The sequence below is a fragment of the Thamnophis elegans genome, chromosome Z, assembly GCF_009769535.1.
Source record: "Thamnophis elegans isolate rThaEle1 chromosome Z, rThaEle1.pri, whole genome shotgun sequence".
In the NCBI taxonomy this organism is placed as follows: domain Eukaryota; kingdom Metazoa; phylum Chordata; class Lepidosauria; order Squamata; family Colubridae; genus Thamnophis; species Thamnophis elegans.
In genome coordinates this window covers 123,691,049-123,707,600 of record NC_045558.1, presented here as the reverse complement: position 1 = coordinate 123,707,600, position 16,552 = coordinate 123,691,049, and the positions used below count along the sequence as shown (strand labels likewise).

Here is a 16,552-nt window from a genome sequence, read left to right as displayed (position 1 = left end):
ACACAATCAGCATATTGCCCCCAACAATCTGGGTCCTCATTTTACTGACTTCAGAAGGATGCACTTGATTATCTGATACACTTTTTCACTGATACTTTTTTTGGGGTAAACTTTGATGAAAAGAAGAATATTTTGTTTTTACTTTTATAAACCTGATGCACTGCAGACAAAGGTTGAGGCTGTATGAAATTACATTTTTAATGAGCTGTTATCAAGAAACACTGATGAAAGCATATGATTACAATAAGTCTGAAACACAATCAGTAGCAAATTAATAAAATGCACTAGGGCAAATATTCTATACACAGCCTTTACTCTATTATTCAGGAGTAACACTAAGAAACTAACAACATACAAAGGACAGGAACTTTTCTATTGCTCTCTATGAAAAGAGCCAGTAGAAATGAAAACAAGCCTTTTGTTTTGTTTTGTTTACATTTTTAAATAATTTCAGACTATTTTTTTGATGCACTGTTTTGTGAGTTTTAAGTGGAGTGCTGTCATGGCAAATAAAGCAATGTTTTAAATTTAACATTGCTTCTCAAATTTGTTGTGGGAATTGTTTTATCTTATATTTTAATCCTCCATTTTTTTGTATCCTATTTCCCCACGAGTGCCAGTTTGGTATGGTAGTGAAAACATCAGCTAGGAACTGTGAGACTGAGTTCTAATTTCATGGCTCCCGCCTGCTGGGTGATCTTGGGCCAGTCACCTTCTCTCAATCCTAGGAAGAAGGCAATGGCAAATCACTTCTGAAAAACTGTAGGGACTTGACTAGTCTCCAAGAAACAGACATGATTGAATGAAAGAAAAAAGAAAAAAAAATCCTTAAATTTACATTTTTGGGATAACTGGGTTACATCAACTTATTGTTTTGACCCTGTTGGCAATTACATTTTCTTAAAAATTAGAGGATAGATTGACATAGAAAAATTGGATGAATGACTTCTCAGAATTGTTCAATACGTGAAATAATTCACGAATCAATAGAATGCAGCAGGAATGAGTTAAGGCTTTGAAACCAGCCAAATATATCTACAGATAGTCCTTGATTTACAACAATTCATTTAGTGACTGTTCAAAGTTACAACACTGAAAAGAAAGTGACTTATGACCTTTTTTCACACTTATGATCGTTGCAGCATTCCCATGGTCGTGTAAAAAACTTTTTGAGACCTTCAGACAAGCAAAGTCAACCTAGAAGCCAGATTCACTTAACAACCATGTGACTAACAAGTGCTGTGATTCACTTCGGCAAGAAATGTCGTGAAATGGGGCAAAACTCACTTAACAACTGTCTTGCTTAGCAATGGAAATTTGTGGGTCAGTTGTGGCTGTAAGTTGAGGACTACCTATGTTTCCTTGTCACGATGATTTTAAGTGTGAGAAAGTGAGCAAATAAATTTAGTTACTCTAGTGCAGACGCATTATGTAACTGATGCAAGATTTGTGTGTGCACCTTAGTTATCTAGAAGTGAAATTCAATAGGCTTGCACATTATGTCCATGAGTAAATTATTTTACCAACTGATTGGAAAGTCATTATTTGTAGCATAGTGATTCTTTGCAATATCTGAGTGAGATATGGAGACGTAACACAGCACTGGGACAGCAGGTAGAAATGATTATAGGGCCGTATAGCTACTTAGGCTAACAAAATACCTGGGGACAGAAATGGGTGCAACACCGAACACGCCAGGGTATTCTACAGTTACAGGAAGTCCTTGATTTATGACAATTTCTGTTGCTAAGTGAGATATTTCTTAAGTGAGTTTTGCCTCACGACTCTTCTTAACACAGATGTTAAGTGAATCTGGTTTCCCTATTGACTTTGCAAAAGGGGATTATGTGACCTTGGGACCCAGCAACAGTCATAAGTATGAACTAGGTGCCAAGCATCTGAATCTTGATCAAGTGATCACGGGGATGCTACAAAGGTCATAATTGTGAAAGACGGTCATAAGTCACTTTTTTCAGTGCTGTTGTAACTTTGTCCGGTCACTAAGGTTATAAGTTGATGATTACCTGTATTATCATATCACTAGGAACTTCAAGATTTTTGTTCTACTATTATAGATAGTTCTCGACTTATAACTCCTGCCAGTCATTAAACAGGTCACCCACAAGACTGTTTTTATGATCTCTTGTGTGGTGGTTGTTAAGCAGATATGGTAGTCATGAAGCAGATATGGTGGTTGTAAAGTAAGTAACTTGTTGTGAAGTGAACCCATTGCCCACAATGGGAGTATTTTTTGCTGAAACCTGGAAGTAAAGCCAGTTTATAGCAAACACCCCCCCACCACCACCAATGTGACCACAGTCAGTGCAAATAGATGTGGACCAGTTGCCCAGCAACTCAAATGCGATTATGTGACTGCAATGAAGGGCCTGGCTATCAGAACTTCAGATCTGGGTTATAAGCAGCCCTGGGCAGGCCCTTTGTCCATCAGTTAAGCCACCCGTCATAAATTGAGGACTACCTACCACCTTTCTGCCCTCACTAAAGCGAGAATCCATGAAACTCACAGTTCACATTGGCTTGTAAATATCCCTCCAGCTAGTTTTGTTTCAAAAGGGAGTGTGACTTCACCATTGTATGATTCCCCTGCCCAAACACGCAACTGATAATAAAGCAATCAAGTTGAAAACTGGTCTATTCCAATGTTGTCATATAATACTAGGCCCAGATCGCACCCTATTTTCAAACATGTTACCTGATAAAGGGAAGTTCACTCTCAGTGATTGAAACACTGGTTTCTGTGGAGATGACTAACAGATACGTGTGTCAAGTAGGTTTTTTAATTATTTAACTGTAGAATAGCATTCAATTTCATTTTGTTTTCATCCCGGCTCTTACAAATGAAGTTCTAAAGCTATCTTAAGAACATTGACTTAAAAAAAAAAACCAGATTTGTCAACGATCTGATGACTGACTTAATTAATGAGAAGCTCATACGTGACTTTTGGAGGTCACTGCTTCGTCTATTGCTCACTTCTTGAGATGAATCCATGAGATGTCATAGGCTCACCACTAATGATGGTTCCATCTGCCCATGGTTTTTTGTAGTAGAAGGTACACAGAGCTTGGAATGGATCTGCCACAAGTCATCAGCAGAAAAAGTGAGCAATCCTATACAGTTCTGAACACTTACACCTCTAAAAAGATGGGTCTGTTCCATAATGATAAAAGGCATTTAGAAGTTTTTACAATTATTCTAACATCCAGTCAGTAGTCTAAATGTCTCAGTTCTCAGACAGAATTTTACGAACTTGACTGTGAAAGGAATTCCTTTGAATAAGAACTGCTAGAAGCATCGGTATGGAGTTTTAAATCAGTTCGTAGTTTTCTTGTAGTTATCATAAACATACCATCCGAATAATGTCAACATTAATGAAACGTCTTTATAGGATTAATTGATGTTTTCTAGATAATACTGCTATTAGCTCAATGAAAAACCTTCAAAGTACAATTTTACCTTTACTTCAGATTACAAAAAAAAGAGCAACCATTGCCCCTCCCCCTCCCCCACCCCCATGATCCAGAAAATAAATCTTACTATGCTTTCTCTGGCTACAGAGCATAAACAAAAAAACAAGATCCTTAGAAAATCCTTTTGCTTTTCCTCAGAGCAGATGGGAAGCTAAAACTCCACGTCATGAGCTGTATGGTAGCAAAAAAACAAACAAACAAACAGAGTTAAGCAAAGTAATTAGCTTTAAGTTTCATATACCACATAAAATAAGCTTGATCCATGTTGTGTCCCTAAGATGCTTTTTTTTTCAGGAGGCAACTGGACTTTCTTGTTTTTTCTTTTGAAGACATTTTGCTTCTTGTCCAAGAAGCTTCTTCAGCTCTGACAGGATAGTGGGGAATAAAAGGATTTATATTTCTTGCAGACAGCGGGTCATTTGCATCCTTTTAGAGGGTCGTTAAAGCACTCCCACACCATTCAAAGGGTGTTCATCCCACACTGTATAGCTAAAAGAGGATGGTTCCCAATTTGGAATGAACACACTTTGAATAGTATGGGAGTAGGAATGAATTTTCAGAGAGAAAAACTGCAGACTACAGGAATCCGAAGGACTACTCAGGTGACCCCAGGACACAGATAAATCTCCAAGTGCTTTAATGACCTTCTAACACACGAGTGTCAAATTTGCATGGCATTACACTGCCATCACATGATGTATCACATTTTTTTCCCTTCATGGAGCTGGGGTGGGCATGGCCTGTGCATGATGCATCCAGCCCACAAGCTGCCAGTTTGACAGCCCTGCTTTAAAAGGATGCAAATGACCAGCTGTCTGCAAGGAATATAAATCCTTCCATTCCTCACTCTGCTGTCAGAACTGAAGAAGCTTCTTGGATGAGAAGTGAAATGTCTTCAAAGAAAGAACAAGAAAGTCCAGTTGCTCATGAAAAAGTACCTTTCGGACAACCATGACTCAGATTAATCTCTATAGATCTTTAAGTTGTGTTAGTTAATATACAGATAGTCCTTGACTTAAAACCACAATTGGGACTGGAACTTCTATTTTTAACCAATGCGGTTGTTAAATGAATCATGTGACCACACTCCATTTTACAACCTTTTTTTGGCCAGAGTCGTTATGGAAGATATGCAGTCTTTAGGCAAATCTGGCTTCCCCCACTGATTTTACTTGTCAGAAACCAGCCGGGAAGGTTGCAAAAATGTCAATCATGTAACTCCAGGAACGCAACAACCATCTTAAATAAATGCTGGTAGCCAAAAACCTGAATTGTTATCACATCACTGCACTGCAATTAGTCATCTTTTATTCAGCACCATTGTAACTTTGAGGACTACCTGGAACAAGAGATCAGGTCGCTAGCTCTTAACACTATTCTAAACTGGCTATAATGGGAGCCCTCTGAAGCAGCATGTCCTAGGGACATAAAAGTAGTTGAGCCGAGGTGGCCCAGTGGTTAGGGCAATGGTGAAATTCAAATTTTTTTACTACCGGTTCTGTGGTCGTGTCTTGGTGGTGGTGTCCTGTGACTGAGTGGGCGTATGTCACTCATGGCCATGCCCTTGGTCACATGACTTCACCACCACCAAGCCACACCCACAGAACCAGGTAGGAAAAAATGTGTGTATGAGTCCATTCACTGTGGAGCTGCTGCTCCCTTTATGGTCCCCACTGGCCCCCTTCCTCCCGGGGGTCGATGTAATTTAAAGGGACAGGCTGCAGAAACTATGCTGGGAATGGAGGGGAAAACATTTGGACTCTCTCTGCCACAAAATTCAACGTTAAATGCAGCAGACACAATCCAAACGTTTTCCCCTCCATTCACAGCAGAGCTGCTGCTCCCTTTATGGTCCCCCCTCTGACCTCCTCCCTTCTGGGGTCTATCTTAAAGGGACAGGATGCAGCAGCTCTGCTGTGAATGGAGGGAGAAATGTTCAGATCGGATGGGCAGGTTGAGCGGCTGGAAGGGCTGAGAGCAAGTGGCCAGAAGATGTGAGCAGGTGACAGGGCGACCAGGTGGGCGTGGGCGGGGCCACCAGGGATTTTTGCCACTAGTTTGGAGAACCGATTGCAATCGTCCCTGCCGGTTCAGCTGAACCGGGACAAACCAAGTACCTCAGCTGACTGCTAGCTGCAGTTCAGCAGTTCAAATCCCACCAGGCTCAAGGTTGTGACTCAGCCTTCCATCCTTCCGAGGTGGGTCAAATGAGGACCCAGATTGTTGGGCAGCAATATGCTGACTCTGTAAACTGCTTAAGAGAGGGCTGTAAAGCACTGTGAAGTGGTGTATAAGTCTAAGTGCTCTTGTTAATCAAAAATGAGATGCTTGGCAACTGACTCATGATATTGATGAGGGTTGCAGTGCCCCAGGGTCACGTGATATCCTTTTGCACCCTTCTGACAAGCAAAGTCAACGGGAAAGCCAGATTCACTTAATAACAAACTTCCTAACTGCAGTGTTCCACTTAACAACTGTGACAAAAAAAAATGCTGTAAAATGGAAGAAAACTCACTTAACAAATGTATCAGAACCACAGAATATTTGGGTTCAATTGTGATAATACGTTGAAGACAACCTATGCAGCATAAACAACTTAAAAAAAAAAAGAAAACTATAATTTGGGGAAGTCGCTTCTTTAAATGAGGGTAAAGGTGGCATCGTGAAGTAGACCACCCAACTGTGACATTCACTAAGGGTAGAAATATGGGTAGTCTTGACTTACAACCATGTGCCTACTGACTGTTTGAAGTTATGACGATAAGGAAAAAGTGACTTGTCACACTTTTTCACAATTGTGACCACTGTAGCATCCCCATGGTCACGTGATACAAATTCGGAAGTTTGGCATGTATTTAGGACAGTTGCCTTGTGATCACGTGATCCCTTTTTGCAACCTTATGTAAAATCAATTTGGGAAGCCAGAGTCAGTTAACAATCGTGTTACTAACTTAACACGACTGCATTGATTCCCTTAATAACTGTGGCAAGAAGGATGGGTTAGGGTTAGGGTTAAATGGGGCAAAATTCATTTAACAACTGCCTTGCTTACCCTGTTTCCCTGAAAATAAGGCCTCACCAGATAATAAGCCCAGTCGGGCTTTTAAGAGCATGTGCTAAAATAAGCCCTCCCCCAAAAATAAGCCCTCCTGAAAATATTGCAACACAGGAGCAGTCATGAGGGGACCACGCTCGCCATCTCCTGCACCTCAGAAATAATAAGACTTCCCAGAAAATAAGGCCAAGCGCTTATTTCGTGGGTCAAAAGAAAATAAGGCCCTGTCTTATTTTCGGGGAAACAGAGTAGCAATGGAGGTTTGGGGCTCAATCGTGGTTTTAAATCAAGGACTATCTCTGTAAGTTGAAGCACCTCAGAAACTGCTTGAATATTTCAATGGAAGATGCTAATCTAGGGATAAGCCATATTTGGCAATTATTTTGCCTCTGACTGGGACTAGCCCTGTGGGACTTAAAGGCCAGCCACTGGGCACTGGGATTACACCCTAGGAGAGTAGCACATTAACACTGGTCCCCAAGTTAAGGACAGAAACCTGCTCTTCCCCTGGATGGACGTGGGCCAGGTGACGGGGAAACTGCTGCTTGTATCGGAACGTTTTCCCACAGGCTGAGCAGGCGTAGGGCTTCTCCCCCGTGTGGATTCTCTGGTGTTTGACCAGTTTGGAGTTGACATAGAAGCCTCGGCCACACTGGGGACACTTGTAGGGTTTTTCCCCGGTGTGGATCCTCTGGTGCTCGATCAGAGACGAGCTTTGGGAGAAGCACTTCCCGCACTCCTCGCACCGGTAGGGCCGTTCTCCGGTGTGGACACGGTTGTGCGAGACGAGGTGGGTCTTCTTCTTGAAGCGCTTCCCGCACAGGGGGCAGGGGAAGGGCTTCTCCCCCGAGTGGGTGCGCTCGTGCTTCAGCAGGTTGGAGCTGAGCGAGAAGCGCTTCCCGCAGAGGGCACAGCTGTACGGTTTCTCGCCCGAGTGGGTGCGCAAGTGCTTCACCAGGTTGGAGGTGCGGCTGAAGGCCTTTCCGCACTCCCGGCAGGGGAAAGGGGTCTCCCCCGTGTGGGTGCGCTGGTGCTCGGTCAGAGCGGAGCTGCGGCTGAAGCCCCGTCCGCATTCAGGGCAGGCGAAGGGCTTCTCGCCCGTGTGGATCCTCTGGTGGCCCATCAGGGTGGAGCTTTGGGAGAATCGTTTTCCGCACACGTTGCACACAAAGGGCCTCTCCCCTGTGTGGATTCTCTGGTGCTCGATGAGCACGGAGCTCTGCGAGAAACATTTTCCGCACTCTGTGCAATGGAAGGGCTTGTTCACCACCTTCTGGGGTGCAGAGGGCGGAAGAGGAGGTGGCGGTTCCAGGATCCCCAGGAGGTTGATGAAACCTGGAGGATCCTGGGAAACCTCTTTTGTCCGGCGTCTTCTCACCTGGCTTCTCCACCTCTGGTCTTCTGCCTTGACTTGGTTTTGGCAATCGTCAGCTCCTGAATAGCTATCGGGGACATCAAGCTCTGCCTGCTCTTTCCCACTTGCACTAATGACACCACTTGGTCTTCCTTCTCTCTCTATGCTCTCCAGCATTAATGCACTCTGCTCCAGGCTCAGAGCGGTTTCTGGGTCCTGCTTCTCTAGCCATCCTTCTGCTGCTTCCTCCTTGAGATCTTCCATCTCAAGATGACTTCCAACCCCAACACCTGCAGAGGGTAGGAAAAAAATAAAGAGTACAGGTAGTTCTCAACTTGCAACATTTGAAGTTACAAAGGCACTGAACTTAATTGATCAATTCATTACTTAATCAGGGGAATGACTTGCCTCCAGAATTCCCTGACACCGGAGATTTTCAAGAACACATTTGTCTGGGAATGATGGTACAAGGACTCTTGACTTTGGCAGGGCGTTGGACTAGATGACCTCTGAGGTTTCGTTCAATCCTATGATTCTGTGATAGAGCCACTCTGCAATGTCTACAAGCGGCCCTTGAGTTGTAACCGTTTGTTTAGTGACCATGTAAAGTTACAAAGGTACTGAAAAAAAATGAGTTACGACCGTTTTTCACACTTAATGATCTTTGCAGCATCCCCATGGTCACCTGATCAAAATTCAGACACTGGGCAACAGGCATGTACAGGTAGTCTTCCCCTCACGACCACAATTGAACCCAACATTTATCTTGCAAACTGATAAATTTGTTAAGTGAATTTTGCCCCATTTTATGATTTTCCTTAACACATTTGTTAAGTGAATCATTGCAGTTGTTAAATTAGCAACATGGTTATTAAGTGAATCTCTTTCCCTATTGACTTTTCTTGTCAGAAGGTCGCAAAAGGGGATCACACGACTCCAGGAAACTGCAACCGTCATAAATGTGAGTTGTCAAACATCCAAATTTAAATCACGTAATGGTGGAGATGCTGCCATGGTCGTAAGTGTGAAAATGGTCATCAGTCACTTTTTTCAGTAATTGGAACGGTCACTAAATGAACAGTTGTAAGTCAAGGACCTGTATTTATGTCAGTTGCACTGTCCTGGAGTCATGTGATCCCCTGATCCCATCAGCTGGCTTCTGACAAGCAAAGTCAATAGGGGAAGCCAGATTAGTGACTGCATGATTTACTTAACAACTGCAGTCATTCTTTAACAAATGTGGCAAAAAAGGGGTCATAAAATGGGACAACTGCCTTGCTGTCCTATGTCGAGAACTACTTGTATACAGATATCACTTTCTCCTAACTAGAAAAGATGTGGAGACTTTACAAAGAGTGCAGAGAACAGCAACAAAGATGATTAGGGGACTGGAGACTAAAATATATGAAGAACAGTTGCAGGAACTGGATATGTCTAGTTTAAGAGAAAGAAGGACTAGGGGAGACAGGATAGCAGTGTTCCAATATCTCAGGGGTTAGAAGAGGGAGTCAAGCTATTCTCTAAGACACCTGAGGGTAGAATAAGAAACAATGGGTGGAAACTAATCAAGGAGAGAAACAACTTAGAACTAAGGAGAAATTTCCTGACAGAACAATTAATCAGTGGAACAGCTTGCCTCCAGAAGTTGTGAATGCCCCAACACTGGAAGTCTTTAAGAAGATGTTGGATAGCCATTTGTCTGAAATGGCATAGGGTTTCCTGCCTAGGCAGGGGGTTGGACCTCCAAGGACCCTTCCAACTCTTCTATTGTATTGTATTGTATTGTATTGTATTGTATTGTATTGTATTGCATTGCATTGCATTGCATTGCATTGTATAACTGGCGCCATTTATTTCATGGAAAATAATCCCATCCAAAACAGGTCTCTATGATGCACTTATTTGCTTGACACCTAGGGAGCTTTCAATTCAAACCTTCCACTCCAAGATTCAGTGGCCAAAATCTCATAATTTTCCTAAATATGGGGCATATTTGGGAGAAGGCCAACCTCTCTTTTTAAGGGGCAAGGAATTCTAGAAGAACCTTCTCAAAGTGGGTGTCTCAAGGTATAATGGGCTGTACTTTCCAAACACCAGCCAGTGTGGTTAGTGGTTTAGATGACTGGGGATTATGGATGTTGTAGCTCCCATAACCATGTGGGGTCCTTGGTGCTCTTTGAGTTTGATGGATTTCTTGCAGACAATTCATTACTAATTTCATTAAAATCAAGGAAATTTTATTTCATTTTTCAGTGTCCTGATAGCAGTGCTCCAATATCTGAGGGGCAGCCACAAAGAATAGGGGGCTAATTTTCCAAAGCACCTGAGGGCAAAATAAGAAACAATGGAAGGAAATTAATCAAGGAGAGAACCAACCTAAAACTAATGAGAAGTTACCTGACAGTTAGAACAATTAATCAGTGGAACAATGTCCCTCCAGAAGTTATGGTTGCTCCAACACTGGAGTCTTTTAAGCAGAGATCGGACAACCATTTGTCTGAAATGGTATAAGATTTCTTGCTTGAGCATGGGGTTGGACTAGAAGACCTCCAAGGTCCCTTTCAACTGTTATTCTGCATTTATGATGTTGTCTACATAATTAGGTAATGAAATGTTTGCAAGAAAACACCAAGCTCAAAGACCACCACCAGTTCAATCCTGAGCTGCAAATATTCTCTTCTATCGCTCCCATAATCTTTCTACAAATCTACATATTGTTTTTCAATTGTAGTGTTGCAGCAGATTGAGGTTTGTAATCTACTTACGAAAGACCAGGACTTGAGACCACGAAGGTGAGAGAAACAGGTTTATTTGATGCATCGAGTTCAGCGTGCTCACACACCAAAATCTGAACTGCCTGGGCTCTGCCCAGGATGCTACTTTTATGCCGTGTTCCACACTGTGCATTCTCAAGGCGTTTCCATACACGAGACAAGCATGACATTTCGAAAAGGAGAAGTTCATTTGGAATGTTACAGAGAAGTACATAGGAAAAATACAAAAAGGAGAAGTTCCTATAATGTCTTAAGCTGTCAGCAGTTTTACCTCTGTTCTATCTGACACCCACGCCTGGCTTCCTGTGCCCCTCCTTTACAGGGTCTTGCCACACTTTTCAGCCCTATTTTTAATACTTATGAGGAAGTTGGAGAGAAAGTTTACTCCAGCTAAAAGTCAACTTTGGAACTCCAGGGCACTAGAATGAAAAGCCAAGCTAATATGAATTTATAAGGTCCATTCTATTAAGACCACCTAACCTGGCCAGCCACTGGTGGGTTTACCTGTGCAGAAAGCACAAGTCTGCAGAGTGTCAAATAGGGAATCTTGTAACTAGGATCCTTCATTGGGAACATAAATCCAAATATTAGAGAACAGAGTTACGCATCTCAACATGGCAGATTCTTCTATAGCAGAGGTGTCAAACTCAAATTGCTTAAATGTGGCTTGTGGGGACACCCTGGAAACAGCTTGCAGTGCCTCTGCCAGCGAAAACAGAGCTCAGGAGTGTTGCCGCGGAGTGTTGCAGGACATCACAGCCAAAAGCAGAGTGGTTGAGTCACCACAGGTACCCCCGACACAAGTGACTTTGACTTGGTTTCCCCCCACCCCAAAGTCAAACACAACCCTGATGTGGCCCTCAATGAAATTGAGTTTGACACCTCTGTTCTATAATAACCAGAAGGCAGGCAGCTTATGGCATTGTTTCGCAGCACATCTTAGGTTCGCCAATCTGATTTTCTGGGTTTGCACAACAGAATGAACCACTGTATTGTATGCCAAGCTTACATGTCATATACCAGGTTGTGGCTCAGGGCATCATTCTATCATGAGCTATGACATTCAACTCATCTGTGGCTGAAGGCAGCTGCCACCTGGCCATAAGATGTTGATTGGGCATGGAAGATGAGCACTCAGCCTGCAGAATTTAATTTACAGGATTTGGGGAATAAAAGCCTTTCGTATAGCAATTAAACAAGCAGATGCTAAGACCCATACTCAATCTTTAATCTGTTTTAGCACAGTGCAACAAACAGGGATCGGTTTCAAAAGAGGAAATAGAAAAAACAGCAAATTTTAAAGAGCTGCATCTTTGCATTTCCTGGAGTCTTGGGCAATTGAACAATCTACTACATGTTTTCCTGTATTTAGCTTTTCTAACCAGCCAATTGCTCTTCCATTTTGGTACAGAGACAGTCAAAAGAAAGAATTCTAACCCCATACCGGGAGTATAAATTAAATATATATAATATATAAATAAATTAATCTGCTGCCTGTCGCCTTTGTTGAAAACACTCCTGTTTTTAAAAATCCCTTCCTGTTTCATTTCCTCATTTCTCAATATTTCCCCCAAGCTCAATTACAGAGCTTAAAAGCTTAGGATTTGTATGCTGCAGGAGTCAAAGAGGACTGTAAAAATATTTACAGACCCCTCACATCTATAAATTGTTTTAATTCCTACCCTCAAAACAATGCTATAGAGCACTGCACACCAGAACAACTAGACACAAGAACAGTTTTTCCCCGAATGCCATTACTCTGCTAAACAAATAATTCCCACAATACCGTCAAACTATTTACTAAGTCTGCATTACTATTACTATTAAACTTCTCATCGTTCCTATCACCCATCTCCTCACACTTATGATTGTACAACTGTAACTTTGTTTCTTGTATCCTTACAATTTATATTGTTTCCTAGTATGATTTGATTTCTTAATTGTACCTTATGATTCACGACGAATGTATCTTGTCTTTTGAAGTACATTGAGAGCATATGCACCAAAGATAAATTCCTTGTGCATCCAATCATCCTTGGCCAATAAAGAATTCTATTCTATTCTATTCTATTCTGTTCTATTCTATACCTTAAAACCTATTTCTCATAGATAATACAGAGATTCATATTATTCTGATTTCCACTTTCCTGGCTTTTTCAAGACTGCATCAAGTTTTCAAGGTGCACATAACCAGCCCGAAGAAGATAAAAAAATAAAATAAAATAGAATAAAAAAATATTGCATAATTGAGATACTAATAAATTGCACCAATTTGCTCGGTGGTTTTCAGCTTGCATACACAAGAAAGAAGCTCTTAAAACAGTTATGATCTCGTCTAAAAGAAATTAGCAGCTTCAGGCTCCTTAGATGAGATCTTTATTCTTACCTTTGTCTCTGGATCCCTCCCTTTCCTCCGTCCCTCCTAAATGCTCCTCTTCCATCTCGAAACCGCCCTCGTATCCTGGAAAACGGACTTCGCGAAATTCTCGCACTTTTGCTTTTCGTTTCCTAAGGCGTAATCCAGAGCAGTTGCAAAACACCCAGACAGTTATTCCCAACCCTGCAGGCTTGCAAATGTAGGTAATGCTTACAGAAGGATAAGAGGGAACCCAGTGATGACGTCATATCCTTGAAGTTCACATGATGCAGGGGGGAAATTAGAGAAGGGCGGGGGAGAATCTTGGGGGCGGTTGCTAGGAGACCAAAGGAAACACCCAAGATAAGGACCTAAGAGAGATGGGGGAGGGATGAGGACTTTGCTCCGGATACATTGCGAAAGATGAGAACAGCCTGACTAGGTTGTAAATGTAAACTAAGATACGGAGCTTGTCAATCAGAAAGGTCGGCAGTTCGGCGGTTCGAATCCCTAGTATAGGTCTCCTCCGTGAACGGGGTTGGACTAGATGACCTCTAAGATCCCTTCCAGCTCTGTTACTTAAATTACAATACTCCCCCTTTCTTTTCATACTGCCAGAAATCCAACAGAATAATTTACATAGCACAGCTCTGTGGAGGAATGTGCTTACCTGCTTGTTTTTTTTTGCAGCTACCAAAAAAACAAAGTGCCAAACACTAAATGTGCCTTTTTTTTTAGAACATGGGGAATTTTAATAAAGTTGCAGAATCTTAATAAAGTTTTGGAGACTTTTGATTTGTGTCTTGCTTGAATAGAGGAATGGACCCAAACCTCAGCGCCCCAGGGCACAGAAGGAAGAAGGGCACCAATAGAGGATAATATTGGTAGCCTAGGGTTGCTTTTTGCATCCTATGACTATCACCGTGTGATGCATATCAACACGGTGATATGCATCTTATGAATATGATTATTGTATTTTATGATTATGATTTATGACTTGTTGCTTTTATGTACAGTGAGAGCAATTGTGAAATTCCATTTTTTTTAACTTGCGGTTCTGTGGGCATGGCTTGGTGGGCCTGGCAGAGGAAGGATATTGCAAAATCTCCATTCCCTCCCCACTCTGGGGCCAGCCAGAGGTGGTATTTGCCAGTTCTCCAAATTACTCAGCAATTCATGAGAATAGAGGTCACCTTTGCTTCAGGGACTAACATTTTCCAAACAGGCCTTCTACGAAGAATGCTCACCGTTAGCCCCCCCATTTAACTACTGGTAGATGGGGACCCTCATCAGTAGCTCCCTAATTATAGGTAGTCCTCAACTTACTGTGTTTTTGTTTAATGACTGTTTAAAGTTACAACGGCATTGAAAAAAGTGAAAAAGAACCATTTTTCACATGTATGACCGTTGCAGCATACCCATGGACACATGATAAAAATTCAGACACTTGACATCTGACTCATATTTATGATGGTTGCAATGCCCAGGGTCCCGTGATTAACCTTTGGGACCTTCTGACAAGCAAAGTCAATGGGGAAGCTGGATTCACTTAACAACCCTTAGGATGTTGCCCCTGGGGACGTGGACAAGGCCATGAGAGCTGTGAGTGCCTCCACATGTGTACTGGACCCGTGCCCCTCCTGGCTGGTTGCTAACAGCAGGGAGGTGACACGGGGCTGGATCCAGGCGGTTGTTACTGCCTCCCTTCGGGAGGGGGTCTTTCCCCCCGCACTTAAAGCGGCGGTGGTGAGACCCCTCCTGAAGAAACCATCTTTGGATCCAGCCGTTCTTAACAATTATCGTCCAGTCTCCAACCTCCCCTTTGTGGGGAAGGTTGTTGAGAAGGTGGTGGCCTTTCAGCTCCAGCGGTCCTTGGAGGAAGCTAGCTACCTTGACCCATTCCAGTCTGGCTTCAGGCCTGGCTACAGCACAGAAACCGCTTTGGTCGCATTGACTGATGACCTCTGGAGAGCCAGGGACGGAGGCTATGCCTCCATCCTGGTTCTCCTTGACCTCTCAGCGGCTTTCGATACCATTGACCATGGTATCCTTCTGCGACGACTGCGGGAGGTGGGGGTGGGAGGCACTGTTTTGCGGTGGTTCTCCTCTTACCTCTCGGACAGGTCGCAGTCGGTGTTAGTTGGAGGGCAGAGATCGACCCCTAGGCCCCTAACATATGGGGTGCCGCAGGGTTCGGTCCTGTCCCCCCTACTTTTCAACATCTACATGAAACCGCTGGGAGAGATCATTCGGCGGCACGGGATAAAATACCACCAGTATGCGGACGATACCCAGTTGCATCTGTCCGCCCTGTGCCAACTCAATGAAGCGGTGGACGTGATGAACCAGGGACTTGAAGCTGTTAGTGACTGGATGAGGGCTAACAAACTCGTGCTCAACCCAGATAAGACCGAGTGGCTGTTGTGTTTCCCTCCCACCAATTTGGCTAGTATTCCATCTCTCAGGCTGGGGGGTCAAACACTACGCCCCTCAGACAGGGTCCGCAACTTGGGAGTCCTCCTGGACCCACAGCTGACTTTCGAACATCACTTGTCAGCTGTGACCAGGGGGGCATTTGCCCAGGTTCGCCTGGCCCACCAGTTGCGCCCACACCTGAACCGGGAGGCTCTCACAACAGTCACTCGTGCCCTTGTGACCTCTAGGCTGGAATACTGCAATGTGCTCTACATGGGGCTGCCCTTGAAGAGTATTCGACGACTTCAGCTAGTCCAGAATGCGGCCGCGCGAGCGATTGTGGGTGCACCTCGTTTCACCCACATAACACCTATCCTCCGCGAGCTGCACTGGCTACCTGTCGATCTCCGGATGCGCTTCAAGGTGCTACTTACCACCCATAAAGCCCTCCATGGTAGTGGATCTGGATACTTGAGAGACCGCCTACTGCCAATTACCTCCACACGACCTGTTAGATCTCACCGGTTAGGCCTCCTCCGAGTCCCATCTGCCGGTCAATGTCGACTGGCAACTACGCGGAGGAGAGCCTTCTCGGTGGCAGCTCCGACCCTGTGGAACGATCTCCCCGTGGAAATTCGTACCCTCACCACCCTCCAGACCTTCCGCACAGCCCTCAGAACCTGGCTATCCCGTCAGGCCTGGGGTTAAGATTACAACCCGCCCGAATAGTATGAATGTTGTGTTTTAATTATGTATTTGTCTTATATGTTAAAAGTTTGTCTCCCCCCCCCGCCCTTTTTAAGTTGTAAGCCGCCCTGAGTCCCCCCAGGGAAAAGGGCGGCATATAAATAAACTTTAAACTATAAACTATAAACCCTGTTAGTACTTTAGCAACTGCAATAATTCACTTAACAACTGTGGCAAGAAAGGTTGTAAAATGGGGCAAACCTCACTTAACAAATGTCTCTAATAGAAATTTTGGGCTGAATTGTGTTCGTAAGTAGAGGACTGCCTGTACTTTAGTAGGATGAGTAGAAACCCAAGAAATGTTCAAAAATGCTAAATTTATAGTATCTCAAATAAATTTATAGTACTGGATAGACATAATA

At 43.4% G+C, this 16,552-nt stretch overlaps 1 protein-coding gene across 1 annotated transcript; it reads right to left on the bottom strand.

Moving 5' to 3' along the window:
• Window positions 1-1,926: 1,926 nt before the first annotated feature.
• Window positions 1,927-13,407, bottom strand: LOC116522447 (zinc finger protein OZF-like). Its single transcript, XM_032237359.1, has 3 exons — window positions 13,059-13,407; window positions 7,041-8,188; window positions 1,927-3,660 (listed from the first exon to the last, which is right to left on the bottom strand). The coding sequence occupies exons 1-3, from the start codon at window positions 13,111-13,113 to the stop codon at window positions 3,601-3,603; spliced, it is 1,263 nt and encodes a 420-aa protein (XP_032093250.1). The 5' UTR covers window positions 13,114-13,407; the 3' UTR covers window positions 1,927-3,600.
• Between the last annotated feature and the right edge of the window lie 3,145 nt (window positions 13,408-16,552).